Below are 23966 nucleotides of genomic sequence, written 5' to 3'. Positions count from 1 at the left end.
CACAATATAGCCTAGGAAAACGCAAGGTTCCCTGGAATGCTTATTGAGCCCGGAATCAACAACAGACTACTCAAGTTTCCCTAGAAGAATCGGTCCTTCTGATTTGTTTCTTTGGCTTCTCTCCCTATTCCGTTCTTCTCTATTGTTCCAATTTCAATGCTGTTTTCTTGTTGGAGTCATTCCCGACTTGAGCATTAAGACCAGAATGCATCCATTTCACAAATATTCCCATTTGGGCACAAAAGAAAGCAAAGGTGTTGGCTTGGCTCATATAGTTTATTCTCCAAAGCACAGGCAGCGTCTTTTAACACACAGCTTGACCCACGCTAGGTGTACCAAAGCCATCAAGGCTCCCTAGTGGGTACAGTGCAAATGCTCTGGGGAGCAGGTTGCTGTCAGCTGGAAGGATACTGACTGCCAAAGCCTTAGTTGAAGATGGCGTATGTGCTCAACCTAGAGAATACAAAGGATTTTAATGTATTGAGAATGAGGAGGGAATCAGCATCAACACGGAATCTACAATACTTTGTCTCCTTTAAGTCATTGGTCTGGAGGTTGTCTCTAAGCCCTTCAACCTCATTGCCATAAACAATAGAGATTCTGTCAGCATTCATGAGCTTCTGTTGGGGACAATAAGGTTGCTTTGCTAAAATCATGTTTAAATGCATGGCTACAGTATGTAGTTCATGTGGCAGTGCAGAAGATGACAAATTGGCACACCCAGAAGGGAGAAATTACAGAAGATGTTGTAGGTCACATTCAGGAACTACATATGACCTGGAAGGTTGGATGTCTACAATAAAATACAGACGGGGTAGACTTTCTGTGGCCTCAAATCCTGTGAGGCTCACAGATCCGAAATCAATCGACTTGAAGTGCTCAACAAAGGCCGATATCCCAAGAACTGTGTACACAGAAAGACATTTGCACTGAGAGAAGAGCATGCAAACACAGGCCCTGTGCCCACTCAAAGACCAGAGAGATTTGCACAGAGAAAGGTCAAGACTAATGAAGAGAATTCGACAACCACTGAAACACACACAGACGTGTAGGTGTGTGTGGCAGAATAGACACAGAAAGACACATACACACAAAGACTAGAACACACAAAGACACACTATATAAATGCAATTACACACTCCCAGATATTCCCCTGGATACATAGGTGGACAGACATGTGACCTACATCTGTAGGACATATAGACAGCAGAAATGCAAAGAACAACTCTAGATATGCATTTTATGGAGTGGCCAGCAACAAAGATAGAGACAGAGGGAGTAGTAGCCAGGGTTAAGTTGTGGGCTAGCTCACTGCAGGAAAGTACACTTTGAACAGGCTGTGGTCCTTTCCAATGACCACAATCCCTGCTCTTCTCATAGGAGAACATTTTGCTATGCTGACTGTGATCCTTGGTGGTTCATTTCTTTGTTACTGGTGTTGACATATCTTCCCCCTGAGCTCAAACCAAGTCTCTAACCAATGCTGAACTGTATAACCAGTATTTTGTCCCAAAGAAGGAACATGGGAAACCTTCAGCTTTGTTAAGGAGCAATCCATAATTGGAGTTCACTGTTGACGTAAAGAAACTGTGTGAGGCAATTTAATCTTGATTTCCAAGCTTCTGGCTGACTTCAGAACTCTTCCTCTACATGTTAGAATAGCTTGAAAGGATCACATTTAGATGTGGAGGAAAAAATGTGACATAAAGACTCGACATGGTGATCTCAGAAACAGAAACCACGGAAATAACTCTGGGGGGAAACAAAACACCTAGGTATGGCCTGTCACACTAGTCTGCATAAGGAGTGGGCACAAGGGAACGTGAATACTTCCCAGAGGCTCATGGAAGACTGCAGTAGGGGATCTCAACATGGCCGTAAGAGCCTCCAGACTTGTCTGCAAAGGTGACTTTGTTGATGGGACAGCATCCTAAGCATTAACCCTGATGAATTCCCTGATGGATTTGATATGCAGTATGGTTGTTCCTATGGAGACATCCGTCTGTTTGTTTCAAAAAGGGACACTACAGGCGTTGACCCTGGGGTGCAGATTTAGAAGGTGGTTAGGTTCAAGGACATGAACATTGGACATACCGTATGGTTTGCTGTGTTGCCATTACCACTGTTACTAATCCCATTTGTAGGCGTAGACTTCTGAGAAGTACGGAGAATTCAGCGGAAGGATGGTGGCTTTCAGTGTTTCAATATTAGAATCAAAAGTGGTTCGAAACTTACATAAAAGTTAAAAAAAAAGATTTTTGTCTGGTATCTATGGCATCTGTCAAAGAAAAAGTAATACCATTTGAAAAGTTTTCATGGCCCAATAAATCTTTCTGCCGATGCAATAATCCAAATCAGACCAAATCCAACCGAATTAGAAAAAGCCCAGGTTTAAGGGATGCCAGTGCTCCTGGGTGGCTGGGGAAGGGAGACTGAAAAGCCATGTGTTTGTTCTCTAGGGGACAGTTTAACTAGCCTGTGGGAGTGGTCTTGAGCCTCTTTGAGGGAGGGGTCACCATTTGGTGGGCTTTCTCAGAGGTGGAGTCTGGGCTGAGGCAACTCAAAGAGGAGGGGGCTTGGAATGTTCCAGACTCCTTGGATATATGGATGCCAGGGGCTGGGGTGAAGGCCCATCCAAACACCCTTCCTCTCCTGGGAACCACAGCGGAACTCCCCAGAACCCCAGCACAGAAGGAAGAGAAGGAAGCATGCTGTTTTCTGGTGGGGGACAGTGGGGCCTGCAGACGGGGAAGTGAGAAGGCTGTGCTGTGGGCAGAGAGAAGTTCCACGTGTGAGTTTAAAGGCCGTGTGTGAAAGACAAGCAGGCAACAGTTTCACCCAAAGAATCAGTGCAGGGCAGAGGGTACAGAGGGGTGCTAGAGTGGGATCCTCAAGACTGACTGAGCCTGACATTTTGATGAACAGAGGAAGGTCAAGGTGACTTATACCTGAATGAGAAGAAGGAATGCATGGTGTCAGGAAGGATATGGGGGCCATTCTGAAAAGCCCCTGGAATGGTAATTTCCTCTTCTCTTGCGTAAGATTAAAACAGTGCCATCTTTTTAACCAATGGCTGTCATATACTCATGTGTATACTTTATCCTGTGCTTTTCCTTTGCAGAGAAGTTGGCTTCTCTTGTTCCACGTGATGTTTAAAGCATCCCTGGCAAAAGGAAGGAGAGATGGAAGTGGGGAAGAGTATCCCCTCCTTCATGTCTTGGGAAGAACACTTGGGCCCATCATGGCTAGTGTCCCTGTAACTTAGTCCTCCTCAGAGCCTTAGCTCCTTTATAAGAAAAAACTCCAACATAGCTCAGGTGTCTCATTACTTAAGTATGCGTTGGTGTTGTTGTGATTCGTGAGGAAGGTGGCTGTTTGTTTAATTCAGAGTCATACCCCCACGTTCCCCCTCAGCAATGCTCACTAATTAAATATGAGACTGGGAAAAGGTGAGAGGCGCTAAACAATTGCCTGCGTATTGACTATGGTTTCCTATGTAAACACAGCCCACAGATCACAGGCTTTGAAATGTATGTGTACTTAATTAGCCAAACACGAGGTGCAGGTTGGCATAAATAGATACTCCTCAATAAACAGTTACATGTCACAGCATTAGCTAGAAGTGTGGTAGCTGAGAAGAAATTAATCACTAACACATCTGGGTGTGTGTATGTGTTTCTTCTTATAATTAGTTATCCTTTCCAGGGTATTAAGCGATGTACTTAGATTCCAAGCCTGTGTAGTCATGGTAACTATGGTGTGTGCCTTTTGCCAAACTCTTGTAGTAAGTGAAAGCAAAATCCACATAGTGTTGACTCAGTGGTTTGGTGGACGTTAAGGGAACAGCAGGTATGTAACAAAAGCTTGGCAAGGCTGTAGGGGGAAAGCAATCAAATCAAGTGTGCCTTCTGTTCATAGATTCAGAAGGTGGATCAGAAATGCTGACCGTGCAAGTTAAAGATCAAGAGGAGCCAATGTCTGAAGTGGTGTATTTGGAAGAAATTAGGGAAGGAAAAGACTTCTACCTGAAAGGACCAGGGAAAGATTCCCAAGACTAACATGGTCCCTCACAGGGGGCATAACAATTGCCCTGCCTTATCAAGGCCCTGGGAGTGTGGATCATAACTTACACAATGATTTGTGTGAGTGTGAGAAGCTCAGATTCAAGATATAGATCAATTCATTGCTTCAGAACCACCACTATGCCCCTTTCTAGATACATCCTCCCATGTGTCTCAACACACGCATATAGTTACTGACAAAAAGAACTCTATCTAGGCTGTATAGCAGACTCTCACAATTCAGTGGTAGAAAACAGAAGAGCAATCCATCTAGAAAGTGGACTTAAGGTCTAAAGAATGTCTCAATGAAGCAGGAAAAAGACTATAAGTAAAAACACGCAAAAATATTTTGCATCCGCACTCCTTTGGGAACGTAAATCAGTATCACGGTTATTGCTAAATATATTAAAACCGATAAAATTCAAAAGCCACTTTATCAGGTGCTGGTGGGGATGAGAGGGAGAGGAAGCAGACATCTCTGGTAGAAACATAAAATACAACTCTGCAGAATTATTTATTGTAGTTTAATTAAACTCAGTGGTTCAACACTACAGGCAACCTAGGTATCCTTCCTTAAGTGGATAGGAAAAGAACATCTACAACATAAAATATTACCCAGTGATGAAGAAACTGTACACACAACAGCCTGGATGGATCTCAAAGACATTCATGTTGAACGGAAGGAAGATGTTGAGAATGCTGACTGAGATGGAGGACAGATAAGTGGAGGTGGATAAGGTATGAGGGTAGAGGGGAAACGTATCTAGAAGTGGCACAGGGGTGGTTGTGTCGCAATGGATTGCTCTGTATCTTGTGTCTGAGCTTCCCATGCCCATGTTGATCAATGCAGAAGATAAGTCCCACAGAACTAACGCTGCACCTGCCACACAGGTGGCTCTATCAATCCTTGATGTTGTACTCTGGATATGTATAATATTGCCACATGGGTCAGTAAGCAGGGGAGATTACATGAAAGATATAATATAAAAAAATTCTTTTTATTTTAATTTCAACACTTCCTCTTAAATTCACCATATTCTTAAAATAATTTTTAATTACTGAGAAAATAATAAAACTAAGACTTTGAGAGTGCCTGCTCTCTGCTAGGACTTTGCTCAGAATTTATTTTTCATTCTAACAGGATGATGGTAGGAGCTGTTTCAACAAAATTATTGTGTCAACCTTCCCAAGAGAAAAACTAAGGTTTGGAGAATTCCAACATTGTCTTGTGGATCCAGATTTATGCAAGCTATGTTAAAAAAAAAGTAGAGTGACTTCTCTTTATATTATGACCTCACCAGTCCACAGCCCATATATCCTCAACTCTCCTCATGCTAACAAATACTCACCTCATACATTTGAGACAGCAGAGGCATTTGCCCTCAGGGTGCCCATGGTGGTCTGTGCTTCTGTCTCCTGAGCCCTTAGCTGAAGGACTATCTCCCTGGCTCCTCTGTGATATCTTGGTGCCTTTGATATAGTTCTCAGTTCCATCTGTAATCTTTAATCTCTCAGACCATGTTCGAATGGAGATGTTATGTCTGTTTTCAAAGCAAACTCAAATGCTTGCGAAGAGTCCCTTATCTGGTTGTGTAACTGCAACAGGAGGCTATGAACTAGGTTGAAGAATAGGGATAAAAGAAACTTGTGAGGGTTTGAAAGGAGACCTTTGTCTACCCATGGACATACAATTGAGAGATTGCGCAGGAGGCGGGAGTCACAACACAAGACAGTCTTCCGGAGAAGGCATGGTAAGAGGCAACAAGGGCACTGCTCTTCAGAGCGCATGGCCGCTGCTTTGGCTTCACCTCCATGTGGCTCACTGCAAGCACAGTGGATCTACTCTTCTCTGACCCGCCTTGCTCAGTGGTGAGCTGGGGAACTTTGCTTGTCCGTGCCTCAGTGTCCCACGAATCTCCCTGGCTTCCAGTGTGGGAGCTGGCTCAGATGACAATCTTTTCCTCTTGATGCTTTTGTTGCCATCTTCCTATCCCTAAACCAAGCAGTAAATTAGGATGTCCTTATTAGAATGGGCATCATTGGTCTGATACAGGTCATTTATTCTGTCCTATGCCACCAAAAAAAAAATGCTTGTATGTTATAGAGAATTGGTTAAGAATGTATGTTTGTTTTCAGTGTGTTATATAATAACTATAATGAACATCTCACTCATAGGAAAAATGCTCTTTGCTTGCTTTTAAGTAAACCTTATCGTGTAGACTTAAGATATTTGACATGAATATTATTGAATACACATCCATGCTCAAATAATTACTGTGATGAAGAAATTTAACATATATCGGTTTACATAGTTACCCGCATTTTTGTTTATTTTGCAGCAAAATATATTAAAATCTCCTCAGTTTGCAGGGATCCCATATCTATTACAGTTGACTTTCCATATCTGCAAGTACTACATGGGTTCAGATAAGCAGGGGATTAAAAACCTTTGGAACTGGAGATTTCTCTCCCATCTGCCAGTTCCCAAATATCCACTCTGAGGCTTAATATTAAGTATAAACTGGCTGATAGCTCAGGCTTTTTACTAACTAGCTTTTATATCTCCAGTTAACCATTTCTGTTTATCTATGTATTGCTACATGGCCATGATGTTACCTCACATCTTGCTTCTCTGGTGGATGCTGGCATCTTCCAGACTCCACCTTCTTTTTCCCTTTATCTTGGCTTGGATTTCCTGCAAGTGCACTTGGGACCTTGGAAGCTACCTCAGAAGCTCAATGGATTTTAATTTATTCAATCCTAGAAAAATATATCATTTTAAGTGTCTAACTCTGGAATAAATATCTTCTGCCTTGAGTTATAAGGAAAATAAAGCCATCTAAATCATGAGTCAACCGAATTCTACTCTTTGCCCACTTGCTCTCTCAGCCACCCTGGCCCTAGCTTTATGCTTCCTAATCCAAGTACGTTAGAAAATAGAAAAGCTTGAACACCAAGAGAAAAGTGGAATTTGCAAAATTAAATCTGGTAGAGAAATGCGATCAGATTTAGATCACATCAAGTTCTATTGATGCGGAGTGTTTTATTTTGTTGAATTCAAATATGAAAGTAGCAATATTGAAATGATGGAAAACTTATATTCCTCTCATATTAAGGGAAGATAATCTTTGCTGGAAAGCTTTTGCAGTGATACTCAAAGCAAGGCACAAATGGATGCAAGCACATCCCAAAATGGTAGCACAGCTTTCCCTTAGGAACTCAAAGCCAATGCTCCATTTCCCTTGGAACATTCCTGGTGGTAAATATCACCACACACTCAACATATGGCGGACAGGCGTGGAGATACTCACTGGTACTCAAGACACATGACTTCCGACAATGTCCAATGAATCCTTCCCGGCAACATTTATGTAACTCGTGCCAACCCATCAGTAAAGCAGCGTGACAAACTCCAGCGTGACAGCCGTCACTTCACATGTCTCTGCACTGCTCCACAGAGGCTGAGTACCTGATGCTTGTCACACCATCGAGTCTGTCCCTTGTTGTCTCCCGTGTCTTTAGTTCTCTTTAGTTAAATTGTCCAGTCCTGACTGTTGACAAAGAAGAGAAAATATACCAGTGTGCTCTAGTTATTTTTTAAAGGCACCTCCTTTTAAGAATATAATTGGCAAAAAATTACTTGAGGTAGATTATCCTTTTGAAATGATCATAGTGTTAAACTCTGTTGAGTAATTTTATTTAAAAATTAAAGCCCTTGCATTGAAAACAATGCATCATGTCATCAACATGAAGAAGCTCAGCTTAGAATTGTGTCAAAATTTCGTTACTTCTGGGTGACTGTAAGTTTTTATTTAACTTTATATGTGTGAATGTTTACACATGTACTCCATGAATGCCTGGGGTCCACAGAATCAGAAGAAGGTACTAGATCTCTGGATCTGAAGTTACAGGTGCCTAAGAGTTCTTTGTGGATGCAGGGGAGCACACCTAGGTCATCTGCGTGGGCAGTAAGTGCGCTCAAACACTCAGCCAGTCTCCAGCTTCATGGCTGTTCTGTTAGCACCTATTTATAATTCATCTTGTGTGCCCACGGGTTTGAGTGCATGTGCTACAACACACATGTAGAGGTCGAAAGCAACTTGTGCAGGCAGTTGTTTCCTTCCACCGTGTGAATCCTGGGGTTGGCATCAGTCTCCCAAGCTTGGCAGGAAACACCTTTGTACACTGCTGTCTTGCTGACCCCCTGTGTCTGTATAATAGTCCAACCGTTTTTATTGAATCCATTTCCACAAGTTTGACTATATCCTACTAGCCCTTAAAGGTTTGGTTCTCTTGCCTAGTCGTTTTGTTAGCACAGGAAAGAGAATTTGCCGCAATCTTGACCTTCATGGCTGGCCTGTCTGTGTATCTCCTCACTTTTATTTTAAACAAAATTTTAGAGGCAAAATCTGTCGTAGATATACACCTGACTAGAGAGATAATTAGGACATGCCACCACTATAATTGCTAAGTTACGGTCTCTGGGGGGACATGAAAGCTTGTCCTGTCTCTTTAACGGGACAAGTTATTAATCCCCTTAACAATTTTCCCCCCTTTGGACTAGAAGTATTTCATGAATTTTTGCTTTGTAAAATACTCCTAAAGGGAGGCTTAAGCCATAATGCACAGATTATGGAAATGATGCTCATTAAGTATAGGGCGAGATTTCTGGAAAGCCATAGTGCTGCCTCACAACATGCAACCCCCATTAAAGGCTTCGACGGAATGTTTATTCATTGAGCAGTAAACGTTTATTATTATACATTTTATTGAAACATAAATTAAAGAGCAGTAATTATGTGTAGGGCAAACAGCAACGCGGTCTGAATTTGGCACGAAATAAGGAAGACAAGGAAAAATGTTATCCGTGTTACATTTGCATCCAATTTCTTTATTGTATCCTCAACAGAAAGATAGGGGAGGCACTAACTCTCTAGGTTACTGTTTTGATAGGGCATGTGAGTGAAATTTGCCTGGTTTTGGTATTCTGTCCATCAAAGAGAGGGTTAATCTATGAAGGTCAGAGGCAAGATGGGTTTCTTGTGTTTTGAGAGGGAGCCCTGACGGCTGTTAGGAAAATCAGTGTTGAACAATGACTAGGCCTCCTTGGCAGTCCTCACAGTCCTGATGGTAGGATCAGCTGTTGCTCCAGACTCAGAGCGCACCTGAGGAGTTCCAAAAACAAATTGCACAGGAAAAACCACTAGGGTGGCAACTTTGGCGGGAAGATGTTCTTTCGTGTGGGTGAATGATGTCTGCATTTCCTTCGCAATGGCTTTTTTGTCTGCCATATCCTTGTATGACCAGGGACTCCCAGGAAGAGGTAAAAGACATGAATGGTCAAGAAAACCAGTATATAGACATTTTAAATTTTACATAGCCTAAGAGTGCTGTACTGTACTGGACCTTATTTAACTTTCCATCCATCCAATCACTTATCTATTTGTTCATTCATTCCTATATCTTTCCATCATTCATCAGTCTCCTTATTTATCTCTCCCTCCATTGGTCCATCTCATATTATATCATCCCATTCCAGTAACAGATAATAAATACGTTCTTTAACCTAGGAACATGGAATGGGTAAAGGAAAAAAATCAGGACAAAACCACAATAATAAATATCCCCAAATTCCAAAATAGCGGAAGAGAAACACTTGTGGCTTTTACACTGTACAGTTAAAACCTGTCAATCCACAATCACAGGAGGCCTCAGCGAGGCCGGGGAGAGTTTGATCTTTTACAATGGGATCTGCTTTGGAAAGACTCTTAGAAGACTAGGGTAGGAGGAAGAGAAGGGATCGGAAAGGATTTTCACAGGGAAGTAAGAAGACTTTTAACTAATTACCAAAAAGCCAAACCCCTCATAAAAACAGTGATTACAGTGTCAAGGGATCAAGTAACAGTCTTGGGATTCTTAAGTTACCCCTATTGGAAAAATAAGAGCCAGGCAGTACACAAAAGCAAATAGACACATGCTGAGAGGCCCTGAGAACTCCTTCATTCTAGCTGAACAGGAAGACTCTCTTTCTAAATCACTTTACCCAGATTCTACCCCTGTTGTCACATGAGCATCACCCAGTACAGCAGGGCCTGGCTTCATCCCAGGTCCCTGCACATTAGGCTGTGCTGGCTTTATGCCTGCTTTGAGCTTGTCTGCCTCTTTGTGGGCAGTGGTTGTCAATGTACTCTCTTCTTGCCAATCAGTTTTAAGAACTTAGAGCTGTGTGTCATGAAAAGTTAACTGGGAGCCAGAAGATACTACTGAGTATCTGTAAAGACAGATCTCAAACTTGTTCTAGAGCCCTCCCACGGGCTTCCCTCGCCATTCAGTTTTCTGTCTCAAGGGTCAGTAGTGTGCAAAGAGGGTTTGGAACCTCTGCTAGTCTGAGTTCAGCTGTACTAGGATGTCACACTGTGGAATTGGAAGGGAGCTGAAAATTCGCTCCACTTCCGTAGGCTCAGTTTCCTCACCTGTCAACAACAGCAATGGTTCTGATTACATATGTCAGGGAGGTTCATGATAAATAATTGAGATAATATAGGTAAAGCGCTCATCTCAGTTCTTGAAGTATTGTGCACAGCAGATAGTAAGAGTTTAAGAGGAGCAGAGGTAACTGTTGCTTCCTATTATGAAAATAAAGAATACTTTAACTGCTGAAATTCCTGGAGTACTTGAAGTTTCTGTGCAAGAGTGGAGAGGATGTGTTCTATTCTAAAATATTTCTTTTCTCTCTCTCTGAGTTCTGTTAGGAACACAATGAAGGTTCAATCACATTGACAGAGCTAAAAAGTTAGTGATCAGTTCTTTGAGGACCTCATAAGAACCATCTTTCTTTATTCCATTTCCTTCTTGGTTTTCTACACTGCAGTCATTGGAGAATGCTCAAATCAGCAGATATAAAATACATGACTTGATGAGGGAATATATAAATTATCACCTAAACTAGAATTTTTGTTCCAATGAAAGGATTTGTGATGTTGTGTGATGCTACTGGCCCGCTTACAACTGAAGGCCTACCCTTGGGCTAGTCACATGAACTACAATGCGCATCACAGATGAATGAGACAAAATGAGAGTCAGTATCTCATGGTCCTGCTTAGAACCTCGGCTTTGCCCCTTTATCAGCTTGATAAAATTTGCTAATCTTGTCTCATTTTCCCAAAGACCCACTCTTTCTCTGTGTGTGTGTGTGTGAGAGAGAGAGAGAGAGAGAGAGACAGAGACAGAGAGACAGAGACATAGAGACAGACAGAAAGACTGAAAGAAAGTACTAGAAGGAAACACATCAAGAGGTCTAAGAGCAATAACCAAGTCATGGTGTTTGGTATGGTTGTGCATACGTGTGTTCATATAATATATGCATATATGACGAAACATAATTCTTGGTGTATAGCATTTTCACATCAATAATAGTTAATAAAAGTAACCATAACTTTTAGATGCTAGCTAGATGGGCAGCATAATATTACTATGCATAGATGTTTTTACCTTGTGAAAAATTTTCAACTGTGCATCCCTCTGTATAGAAGAAAGGAAACAGATTTTGTGAATTCATTTATCAGCTTGTACAAGAAGAACCCATCTTTGCCGACGTGAAATCTGACGGTTCATGTCGTTCAGCTGGCAGCCTCAAAGTAGCATGTGATGCATTCCATACCATATTTTATTATCGTCATTTTATATTAGTCCTCTGTTATAAAAGAAAAGGAGCTTGAACCTTCTTTTCAGATACAAAATTATTTGGAAGTAAATGCCAAAAGGCTTTAATAAGTTGAGGGTTGGAATCTACTGGGCTAAGTCAAAGGAATGATGCTGTTAATTCCTCACATCCAGATGTTTCTCTCCACACCTCCACACGGCGGTATCTCTACCACTAGCCGTTCCTTTAATATACTTGGTGAAGGAAAATGGAAGACACCACTGGAGATGTAATTGTCTCTCAGCGTCTCTATTAGTGTCTATTACCAAACAGTCGGGAGAGTTTCATATTGTTCTGCTTATTGAGGTGAGATTTTGAACAAGGGGGAAAAGTTCTCGCAGCACCTGTTTTCCTAATTGATAGTAATTACGCTGAACACGCCCACCCCCAGCAGGTAGGTCTTAATTAAAGTGGTTGCATTCTCCTGAAACTGTATCACTTCCTCAGAAGCTGCATTACTTAGTAACAAGTTACAATATGGCCCGTGACTGAACCCTGACAGTAGCTCCCATGTCCACCTCTGGGCAAGACGCCCACATACCATTCACCTTCGTTTTTCTCATTTGCCGCCAGGGCTTCCTGTGTCTTAAAAACTAATGCTTAAAAGGCTCTTTTTCTACCCTATTTGGAGGTTGAGAGCAATAGGTTAGGAAGTTGATCTCCCTTTTACCTGTTCCTTTTGTTCTGTTCTGTTTTAGATTCTGGTAGAAGAGCTTCTCAGAAGAAAGAAAACAAACAATCTTCCTGAGTTTAGCCACTCCTCTCTCACAGCATCTCCTGCCGGGGAGTGGTTGGGATGGTGGTCAGAGTGGTTCATACTTACAATATGGGAGATAGGGGTAACGGATTGGCATGTTCTTATGAAAAAAAAAAAACCCCTGCCAATTACTCACACCTCCTGAGTTTGAAGCCAAAAGGCAATGACAGGTTGGCAGGCTCTCAGACTCAGTGACTCTACAGAACATCACATTCCCTCGCCGGCATTGTGTCTGACTTGAAAAGACCTTGATTTTTGGAAAATTTGGAATTTAAACTGTCTGGTGGCTAAAAGCACCTTTAAACGCTCATTGTGGCTCGGAGCAATACATCATCACATCCATGGCGCTGAGATGATGTACGGAGCCCATATATCAGAAGAATACAATCCCTCTTGTGATGTATGATTATAAGCCACCACCGGAGCGCTGCCAGTGATGGATGGCTTAAAAACACCATTGTTAAGCTGCAAAACTCTAGAGGGGCTCCATAATCCTGTAGGGGGTTGTTTTGTTTTGTTTTGTTTTGTTTTGTTAACCGAATTGGTTCTTTATGCCTTTTCTTTAAGTTTCCCAACTTGTCTGGGACAGATGGAACATATAGAAAACTCCATATGCCATGTTGTGTGAAAGACAACCCAATGCCTGAGCATTGCCCATAGTCTCAATGAAAGATCTCTGTGCAGCTAGTTAAGAGGCCATCTGTATGCCTTCATGTATGCCATTGAGTTTTGACAGCTCACTCCTTTTGCTCTTCAGCTGGTCAGGCTAAAGTGTTCTCCAAGCTATGTGAACGACATTTATTTCACAATGAAGTGACTTTCAGTGATGTCATTCTGACCCTAGCTACAGCAGAAGAAGAGGAGGCCTCTCCACATCAAATCAGTCAGGTGCAGTCGTGTCAAAAGCACAAGCTTTGGAGATAGTGACAGGCCAGACTAGAATATGCTCAGTTCATCTCGCTGCAGAAGAACCCTTCCAGTTTATAGTAAAAGCAGGTGGTTCATGCTGTCTTCAGAAGCACTGCCATGTGATACAGTCAGTCTTAAGATATGATAACCTCAGCCCAAACATGCTAGCAACATGAGGTTCTGTAATATATGGCCAATAATTTCATGAATTAGTTTCCTGGTTTACAAACACTTGATAGATGTGGAAAGATGAAGTGAGTTTAAAATGACAAAAGAACAATAGCAACAATCACAACAGCAAAAAGCCCAAAGCACTAAGGAGGCACAGGTCACATCTGGACCGTGGCATCATCTCTAGGATCCCAGACTCCTCTCTGTGGAGGTCCTCCCTTCCTCAGATCTGGGCTGGCAGGATGGGATGACCTGGTAGAAGCCCTGGAAGGCAAGGCCAGTCCTAAAGCTACGGTTCTGGCTCTGCCATCGGGTTGCTGTTAGTCTTTCAGGAGGCACTCCCCTGTTCTCGAAACTGAAGAAATTCAATTGTGTGTCTCCCTAATGTCTTCTAATTTGCATCCTTAGTAATTCTTATGTTTTTTAAATGTTTTCGATTTTTCAGTTGATGTTGTACATGGAATCCCCAGACAGGAAGAACTAACAGTTCCAGGTGAATCAGATGTGGCCAAGTAGAGGCTGCTGTTCTGTCTTAGGTAGAAATCTGATTCCCACACATGTGTCATCCTCAGTCACTCTAAGCTTGCTCTGGAAACTATAGGCCCTTGTGATTGGCAGGTTGAGAACCAGTGATGAGATTCTTATCAGACTATTATCTCTCTCTCACCAATGGAAAGAAGACTGAGCTCCTAACTTTGTAGCCCAGGAGTAAAGCATAAGTTTCCAGGTGTTAGATATGAGACACCATTTGCTACCAATGGGGTCTGTACTCTACCATATCACCGTGACCCCATGTTCTGTGGCTGTGACATACCCTTGTTGACCCGATTTCTGTCAAGATACTGGTAAGGGCAGAGTGTCACTTTTAACTCTCAGGGCATAGGAAATTGTCATATTAGATGATGCACACCTTACCAAGAACAGTTCTCAACCAGTATATAAATAGACGGCTCCCTCATCCCTGGAGTGGCAATCTTCAGTACATGAGTTAGACTGTCATGGGATGAAGCTGGTCACTCACAGAGGTAACTCTCTTGATAATGCTTCATGTACTGGCTATTCTCCCTGTCCTTTGTCCCACAGTCCCTGACTGATGTGTTTAGGGATCACCTCCCCAATAGGCCACATGCATCTCTGTCCTAGGTTCCAAGTGTGTTTCAGGGCCACAGAGACAAAGAGAAGTGTTTATATTCTTACGTTTCTGAAGAAAAGGAATTTTTATGACTCGGTCAAGTGAACAACTGTATGCTCTTGATTTTCTCCTGAGTGTTTTACTGTCTTCTCTGTGTGTTTGATATGCTAGTTTGATGATCCACAAATGGGAACTTTATTATGTAAGCATAGTTGCCTATTGCCATTTGAGAGCTTTTGGTAATTTTCCGAATTTCACAAAAAGCAGAACAGACATAAAGCCTTATTTAGTCTTAGGGTGGAAAATTTGTGTTTTGCTGTCTTAGTTGGGGTTTCTATTGCTATGAAAAGACTCCATGACTATGGCAACTCCTTTTTTGTTGTTGCTGGGTTTTTGGTTTTTTGTTTTATTGGTGGGGGTGGGGGAGCGTGAGACATGGTTTCACTATGTAGCCCTGGCTGTCCTGGAACTCACTCTGTAGACCAGGCTGGCTTCGAACTCACAGAGATCTGCCTGCCTCAGGCTCCTGAGTGCTGGAGTTAAAGGCATGCATCCTGACCACCTGACTGACCATGGCAACTCTTATAAAGGAAAAACATTTAATTGGGGTAGCTTATATTTTCAGGGTTTCAGTCCACTTTCATCATGGTGAGGCATGCAGCATGAAGGCAGACATGGTGCTGGATCTGAGAGTCCTTACATCTTGACTCAGGGGCAACAGGAAGTGCTCTGAGTCACTGGGTGGGATCTTGAGCATATATAGAACTTCAAGGCCCACCTCCACAGTGACACACTTCCTCCAACAAGACCACACCCACTCCAACAAGGCCACACCTCCTAATAGTGCCACTCCCTTTGGAGGACATTTTCCTTCAAACCACCACACTTACTTTCTTTACCTATAGAATCAATCAGCTCACATTGACTCCCTCAAAGTGTTATACTAATAAAATAAAAAAAGATATAAAATCCATATTTCAAATCAGCTCATCAGCATTTGTTTTGTACTGGGCTATTTATTTGTATTTGTTTTTTTGTATGTTCCTTTAGCTTTTGTCATGACCAAATACCTGAGAGAAACAAGCTAGAGAAGCAAAGATTGATTTTTCATGGTTTCAGAGATTTTAGTCCATGGTCATCTGATTCCATTGCTTCTGGGCTATGGTGAGAATGAACATAATGGAAGAAGAATATGAATCTGCAGAGATGATGACTTCATGGAATCCAAGAATCAACACAGAGACGCTCAGGAGACAAAACAAGGCACGCCCCCAGTTACCTACTTCCTCCAAGGATGCCCCACATCCGAGGTCTCCACTACTTCCTAGTAATATCATCAAAATATGATTCCATGATAAATTAATTCAGTGAAGAAGTCTTGGACCTTCTGGTTGAAGTACTCTGAAAAAAAAAAGCCCTATTTGCTGAGTCTTCAGTGAGTTCTACTTGGATGCTCTCTTGTAATGACATTGATCCTTGCCAAGTAATTCAACGTAGATTTCAAATTCAAGGTCAGCTGCTGTGGTAGTTTGGATGGGATTTTCCTCCCTAACCTCCTAGGGAGGTGTGACTTTGTTGGAGAAAGTGCATCATTGAGGGGGTAGGCTTTGAGGTTTCCTATGCTTAGAATACCACCCAGTGTCTCAGTTGACTTCCTGTTGCCTGCAAGATGTCTGCCTGCTCTCTGCCATGCTCCCCGCCATGCTAATAATAGACTAAACCTCTGAAACTCTAAGCAAGCCACCCTGATTAAGTGGTTTTACTTCATAAGAATTGCCATGGTCATGGTGTCTCTTCACAGCCATAGAAACCCTAACTGAGACAGCTGGTAAGCAACCTCAATTCATATGCAACCTGAAGTTACCCTGTCCTGTAATTGGCCATATTTACAGGTCTGGGATTAGAGAGTGGGTATCTTTGGAGAAGACCTTATCTGGCCCCTACAACATAATTTTTATTATTCTTTAAAGCCAAATTTTCCTTCTGTCTTTGCTCTCAGGCAGGTGTTGAAGAGAGGCGTTTACACAGGCTTAATTGGCTGGGTGTATAGATAATACAGTTATAAAGGAGGCTAGCCTTTTATGCCTTTTCCTGCCCTAATTTTATTCCCTGCAATTGAACTATGATACAGTCTAACAAGGAAAAGCCAGATCATTTTGACAGCCCTGACCATCTCCAGGTGATGGATACATGTGTGGAAAAAAAAAATAGAAGGAACAGTACAGGCAGGAAGAAAGAGGCAGAGCAGAAAAGGCAATGCTAGTGTGGTTGTCTCTCTTCTCCCATCCTAACGACTCCTCTAAGGAGCTAGAATCCATACACTTCACACTGTGAAAGCAAAGACTTCGGTGGGTTTTAACACATCCACAAAGTTGTGGGACCACCACGACTATATGAGACTAGAAAAGAAATCATCCATCACCCCCAAAGATACCCAGTTTCCACCGATAGTCACTCTTCATTGTGCTACAGGAAACACTGATCTCTCCCTGTGAATTTGCCTCGTCTGGGCATTTCATAAATGGAATCGTGTAATATATGGCCGTTCGTATCTGAGTCCTTTCACTTAGCATAATGCCGTCCCTTAGCGGCTTCATTCCTTTTTATGCCCAATCATCTTCCGTTGTCTTGTTATTACAGCATTCATAGTTGATCGTCACTTTGGATTGTTTCCACTTTTTGATGATGGTGAATAATATTGCTATAAATATGCATTACGAGGTTTTGTGCCTACATGGTTTCAGTTCTCCTGGGTATATACTGGGAATATAATTTTGGGTCATTTGGTGTCTGTATGTTTAACATTTTGAGGAATTGCCAAACTGTTTTTCAAGCATGCAGCTGCATCATTTTGCACTCTGTGCAAAAGCGCTTGCGGCTTCTTTGCCTCCACGGTCTCACCCGCACTTGGGCTTCTCTGTGTTTTGATTAGAGGCAGCCTGGTGGCTATGGAGTAGTACCTCTGTGTGGTTTTGATTGATATTTCACTAATGACTAATGGCACTGAGTATCTTTTCTTGGCCTTTGCAGGGTTATCTTTCCAGCTTCACTGAAACCAACTCAAGCATTCAACAACAATGAACACTATTGATGTTTCCCTCTTTCTTGAAACTCCCCCTTCTCTGGGCTTCTGGAAGTTATCATCTCTTGGTTTATATACTTATTGTGTTCGTAGGTTGAGTCCTAGGTCTCTTCCTTAGAAGGCTGTGCACTGGCTTTGTCATGATTTCTCGGTCCTGAGAAGCTGAGTGGGATGTCAGAATCCTGTGATTAGGCTGTCACTTAGCAGTCTATGTCAGTGTATCATGTATCAGGAGGAGGTGGGATGATGCCCTCAGGGAAAAATCACCTAGACAGTGAGCTGTTTACTACATTTGGTATCACAGCAAGTTTTAAATGGTATCTGGTGATGGAAAGTGGCATTTCCAGAACTGAATGGTAGCAGCCTATAGAAATAGCTCTGATGAGTAAGCCCAGAGGAGTGGGGGATAGAAAGGGAATCAGAGACAGGTCCAGACCCCGGAGTCACTGGCATGACCTTGGGGACGGGCAGAGAGGGTGATCAGTGCTAGAAGCCTGGGCAGCATATGGAGATAGCTCTCCACATACCACAGCAGGACAGGCCAACAAGGTGTTTCCTCAGTGCATTTCACAGGGGTAGACCTAAGAACAAAAGGGACGGTCTGAGTCAGTGGCTCTCAAGTGAGCAGCATCACTTGGGGAATTATTAGAAAGTAGATTAGAACGTCCCTAATTTTAGTAGTACGTAGCTATTTACTGCTGTTTGGTAATCAAAACAACAGAAACAGAATCTGTGAGAAGAGATGCTTTCATGGTGGCCCCTTTAAGGAGCTTCTGAAATACCAACTTTGCTAATATAAAACCAGTCACTGAACATGACCTCCGATCATCAGATTGCATTCTTAGCAGTAATGCTGTCCCCACTGCATCTGTGTGTGTTGAGAACACTCTGCTAAGTAGTACCACAAGCGTATGACAACCATGCGCTTAGCAGATTTCACATGTCAGGTCCATAAGGTGGGGAGGCTGCAGTGCCCCTTACAGCGAAAGATGCTAAGTCACAGGCCTGCCGTGGCAAGGTAACACAGCTAGTAGATAGGTGGTCCAACAGGATTGTGTATACTGTATTCCAGGTAAAAGCTGTTACTGTTATGTTCTGTGCCCTCTGGCAGTATGAGTACAAAATTTTGCTCTGAAAATTGTGATGACTTATATGTAAGGAATGGGGTGGAGAACAAGTAGGTGACATCAAAGAAACAAGAGAGAAAGGGTCTTGGTGAGAAAGGAAGGGAGGGGAAAAAGGAAGATTTATATCAGGATTTGCAAGTGAAGACTGGGGGACAGAGGGCTCTCACCCTGTTCTCAGCCATTTCCCTTCCGTGTCTTCTCTGGTCTGAAGTCTGATTCATTAAGCTACTCTGCATGGTTACTTTCTTCTTGGGCCCATGTTGCAAGGCTTTCTTGTAAGAATTTGGTTCCTAGGTAGTTTGTAACTTACTTCTCCATGTCTGTTTGTTTCTGTATCCCTCTTTCTTTGTTCACATTTGAAACTTAAGTATGTCTATGTCCCATTGGCTCAAGGGTTTGAGGTTGCCTTCCCCATGAGCTGGAGGTGATTTGGGCAGAAACATGTCACTGTCTGGGGACTGTGTACTCAGGAGCTGACGTGAAACTCTTCTTTGTTTCATTCACCTTGGACATCCCAACTTACTGCCTCTCCTGTATACCTTATTGTTCTCCCTTTCTTGTACACAAAACCACAGGATATTTCACGTTCTGTTCCCTGGAGGTCCATCGTTGTAGCCCAGCCGTAGGAATCAAGATAGGGTGTGTGTGTGTGGGGGGGGGTGATTGGAAATGTACTTTGATTCTTTGCCTGTCTTTTCATATTTTGGCTTTTCCATTTTCCTTTCTCTGTAATTAATAACAAGCGTAGGAAGTTAGCTCAAGGCTATGAATAAGGTTTAGGTTTAGAGAGATACAATAGATACCATTGGTAGAGTAAAACTCCCAAGTAGCATTTTAACCCTGAAGAATATATATTGAATTAGATACGCTGTGATCCTTAAGTCATGATCTCTGACTAATAAGTCTGCTCTGTCTATTACATGGGTGCTTTAGTAGATTAGACCAGGGAAATGAGGGATTTAAAAGATTAAGTGAAGGCCAGTAAGATGGCTCATCAGTAAAGGTATTTGCTGCCCAGACTGACAACCTGAGGTCTATTCCCAAAATGCATCTGACCATCATACACATATGCACACATGCGTGCTCACACACACACACAAGCACACACACAGACATGATTGCACACACACACAGACAGACACGTCTTAGATTTATTTTTTAAAAACTTTTTAAAAAGATGAAGTTTACAGAATTACTGTGTGATGGTAATGAAAATGAATAAGAGGACAAGACCCATGTGACGTCATTTCCTGTGAGAACTCTACTACTCTCTGCTCAGAGCCCTGATCTCTCTGAGTATTCGTTTTTCCTTCTGTAAAATGAAGATCACTTCAGAAAAGAACTGGGAAGTACTCCATGAAATACCGTCCAGGATTAATACAATCTCTGGTTGTCATGGCAAATAAGAATGAACGAGAGCTGTCTGTCTTACATAATTAGTAGTCAAAGCCAGTACTCTTGATTTGGCCCACACTACTTCCTCTTTTCACCAATTCCCCGGTTATTTATTCAGTTCTCTCTTGACCAGTCCTTCTCTCTTGTCAGCTTCAGAGTCACAGTCACAACAACTGTCTCTGAAGACACACTGTCATTTCAAAGCCTTGGCTAACTACAGCCCAGGCTGACAGTGACGCATGATTCCACAGAGCCTGTGATGCACGCTGACATCTCCCTCAAGCTCCCGTAGGCCGCCAAGTTGTATCCCTCTTGTTCTGTGTTTCTCCTCTCGCAGCAGATTTCAGATGTAGTTTCTGAAAGTGATCATCAGCCTCTCCTGAAGAATAATCCAGCGAGAACCCGTGGAGGGTAATTGGCCTTCGGGAGAGCATCACTGTCAAGTCAAGGGAGGAAGGTGAATTAAACACATTTTTCTTTCTTTCTTTTGTACCTCCAGCATGTGCATGTCCACATTCTTCCGAGAAAAGCAGGGGACTTCAGCAGGAATGACAGCGTCTATGATGAGGTGAGTCTGTCCTTTGTGACCTTATTATTGGGTCACAAAACCTGTCAGTGTGACTGAATCAACCCAATTAGCTAGTCGTCACCCCAGACACGATCTTAAATGGTATTCTACCCAAGAGGAACATGGGAAGTGGCAGTAGAAGCTAGCAAGCTTGGAGTGACCATCAGGGGCAAAAGAACTGAATTATATATATATATATTTTAACTAATGAAAGCCAATAGCAAACCAAGTGTTCTTGTGATTTCTGCTTTGTCATGTTTATCAGGACACTTAATATCTGTGTGAAGACAGGATCCTGGATCTCCATAATGTAAAGTGTTACCAGTAGAAGTCAAGCAAAGTGTCGTATGATTCTTTGAGATGGGTGTGCTAACTTTGGGAGCTGGAGAGATAACTCAGTGGATATATTGCTTCCATGATAAGCATGAGAACCCGACTTTGCTGCAATCCAAAGATACCAATGTCAACTCAGCACTCTGTGAATCATGAAGGGCCACATGATTCTACTCTGGGGTCTTATCCACATGAAAACCTTCCAGTGTCTGCATGTGCTGGGTAGAACATTGCCTGGGGTAGAGTAGGCTAGAAGAAAATGTAAAGTTATTTCACTTTATGTACTGACCATAGCAGTGGAACAGAAAATATATTTCTTGCTTTTGAGAGCTGATCACATGGTACCAGTGCCCCAGGGTCATTGCATTAAAAACACTTTGGCTGTAACAAGGAAAGGTGCTTGGCTTTATTGGCAATGTCTGCCTTGGGTGTCAAGATAGAAAAATATTAGTCACATATTTGATTATCTTCTTCCAGCCTTTTGGGGGAAAAATTCACTTTTATTTTTAACTTTACTTGTTTATTATGTGTCTCTGTCAACTAGACCTATAAGAAGACAAGATCTTCAACTTGTCCCCAAGGTCTACATGAACTGGATATATCTCTGTGTGTTCATAGGGTTTTCTCTAATGAGCTAGGCTTTAAAATGGTTATCCAAACATTGTAAATAAAGAATGTCAGCATTTAGTAAGGACATACGTTGATGTCTGCTCAGGGACTCGGTGGATCACTTGATGTATTCTTCAACACTACTGTGAACTTGTGTAAGCTAGACATTGCTTAGCTACAGTTTTGAGAGCTGACTTGTGACCTAGAAGATTTCTGAAATTATTATTTATTTAGGGATATCTTTATCTCTAGAAATTGTGTTTGGATAGATGGCAAAGGCACATGAGAACAAATTATTAAAGTACCCAACCCCTCACCCCTCACAAGTGATTCTGATACAGTTATAGATGGTAGAGTAGGTCCTATGCACAGCCTGGGCTTCCCAAAGCCTCTGAACACTCTAGATGTGAACTCCGTTCAGCAGATGTGAAGTGCAAGCTGGCAGTTGGTAATGGCTTTAAGTCTGTGTGGGAAGAAAGTAAGAGCTACAGAATCATTATACAGAGATATATTAAATATACAAGTACACAGCTTATTAATGTAAAGCAAGGTTAATAAAAATGTTGCCAAGTACAGGATATTTTAATGAATAAATTACCACATGATTTATATACAAGTGAATGCACTTGGAGTGGCATTAAAAGTGCTTGAAAACACTGTTTTCTTAGGCCGATCAGTCACCTTGAATCTTGTTTATGTACCAAATGGGCTATTGACAGAAGCTGTGTGCATGCATTTCAGCTCCGTCCAAGACACAATGGCTGACGTTGCACAGTACCTGGCTAATACTCTCTTGCCCTTCTTGCACACTCCAGCGACATCTCTCGACTCACAAATAAAGCAACACATGTTACTACAGCCCATATATCCCTCTATATGAACAAGTAATTTCCAAAAGAACTATTTTTTCAGTCAATATTAGCTTATAGTGTAATATTAGCTTACAATATGCTCTACAGAGATAGTGGTACAAAACTAGAAAGTGGTTAAATAGATTAAAGTTCATTGCAGCCTACAGAGGGGGAGACTATCATTAAAGCCACTTGGCTTCCATGTCTTAATTTTCTTATCTTTAAAATGAATAATGCTTACCACTTCCAAACTTGGCATGCCTATTATGGGACATAGAGCTACTAAAAGCAGATTTTGAGGATTGGTACATACTAAACATTTATTAGTAGGTTGCTACTTATTATTGTTGTTACTAATTTGCCTTAGAACATATACCGAGGGTAAGTGACAGGTAATCTAGGTTTCAAAATAAACTGTTAGATGTTATCATTTAACATTCTTTGCCAGGGTGAGTAAAACATCGTGCTTCCAATTTTCCCTCTGCCTTTAGCTACTCAGCCTCAGCTTGATCTTCCTCTTCGTTTGAGAAGTGTCTCTCGTTTGAGTACAGAATAAGGCAATGCCTAGCAAAAGGCATGGGAAGCATAAAGCATCGTGCAGGCCTTACTGGTACAAGATGTAATATACATTAGACTGAGTGATGTTAATCAGAAATGATAGGGTGATGAGGGATGACATTCCTTATACTGATGAAATCACTCACTCACTGGGAATTGTGTAGACACAACAAACAGGCCGGCTTGGAGGGAGACAAGTGGGAAATAGAAATAGCAAGAGACCAAGCCCAGTAAATGCATTTGCACCCCTATGATTACAGTCTACAGTATGATACCTAAAGAAGCCCCAGGTTGAATTTACTCATAAGGTGACATTCTTTGTTAGCACAGTTTTAAGATGAATAGCGATAATGGAGAAGCTTCCCAGAAGGCGTGCAGGATGGCAAGTTCTGGGAACAGAGAAAGGGGATGAAGATTGGGTACAAAGACACTTGAAAGGGGAAACAGAATATGTATAAATAGAGGACGACATAGTCACTGCTTCTAACATTCTGGAACATTTTTTGAAAGGACTCTAAACATGTCCGATTTGTCATTAATACATTCCGTGCGGCTTCTAAACACAGATCTAGGAGTATCAGGCTACAAGGAGATTGAAGTCAACATCAGAAAAGGATAGACCACATTTAGGAAAAAGCTTTGAACCGTTAGAATGACATTTGCCTGAAAGGGTGATTCCATCTTTGGATCCCTTCAGGTCACAATTGGTCA

General features: G+C 42.0%; 1 protein-coding gene across 6 annotated transcripts in view; it reads left to right on the top strand.

Annotated features, from left to right (window-relative positions):
• The window catches only part of Fhit (fragile histidine triad diadenosine triphosphatase), a 1394727-nt gene that overhangs the window by 1193910 nt on the left and 176851 nt on the right, over positions 1-23966 (top strand). For 5 of the 6 annotated variants that reach the window (XM_050161103.1, XM_050161102.1, XM_050161101.1 and 2 more), the window contains one exon: positions 20836-20904. The exons of the other annotated variant lie outside the window; for it this stretch is intronic. In XM_050161103.1, coding sequence (XP_050017060.1) covers positions 20836-20904 — 69 coding nt within the window. The remainder of the gene's footprint in view (positions 1-20835; positions 20905-23966) is intronic. 6 annotated transcript variants of the gene reach the window in all.

This window comes from Alexandromys fortis, unplaced genomic scaffold (assembly GCF_014885135.2).
Source record: "Alexandromys fortis isolate MF-2015 unplaced genomic scaffold, M_Fortis_MF-2015_v1.1 scaffold_123, whole genome shotgun sequence".
Lineage (NCBI taxonomy): Eukaryota > Metazoa > Chordata > Mammalia > Rodentia > Cricetidae > Alexandromys > Alexandromys fortis.
This window is presented reverse-complemented; position numbering and strand designations above follow the sequence as displayed.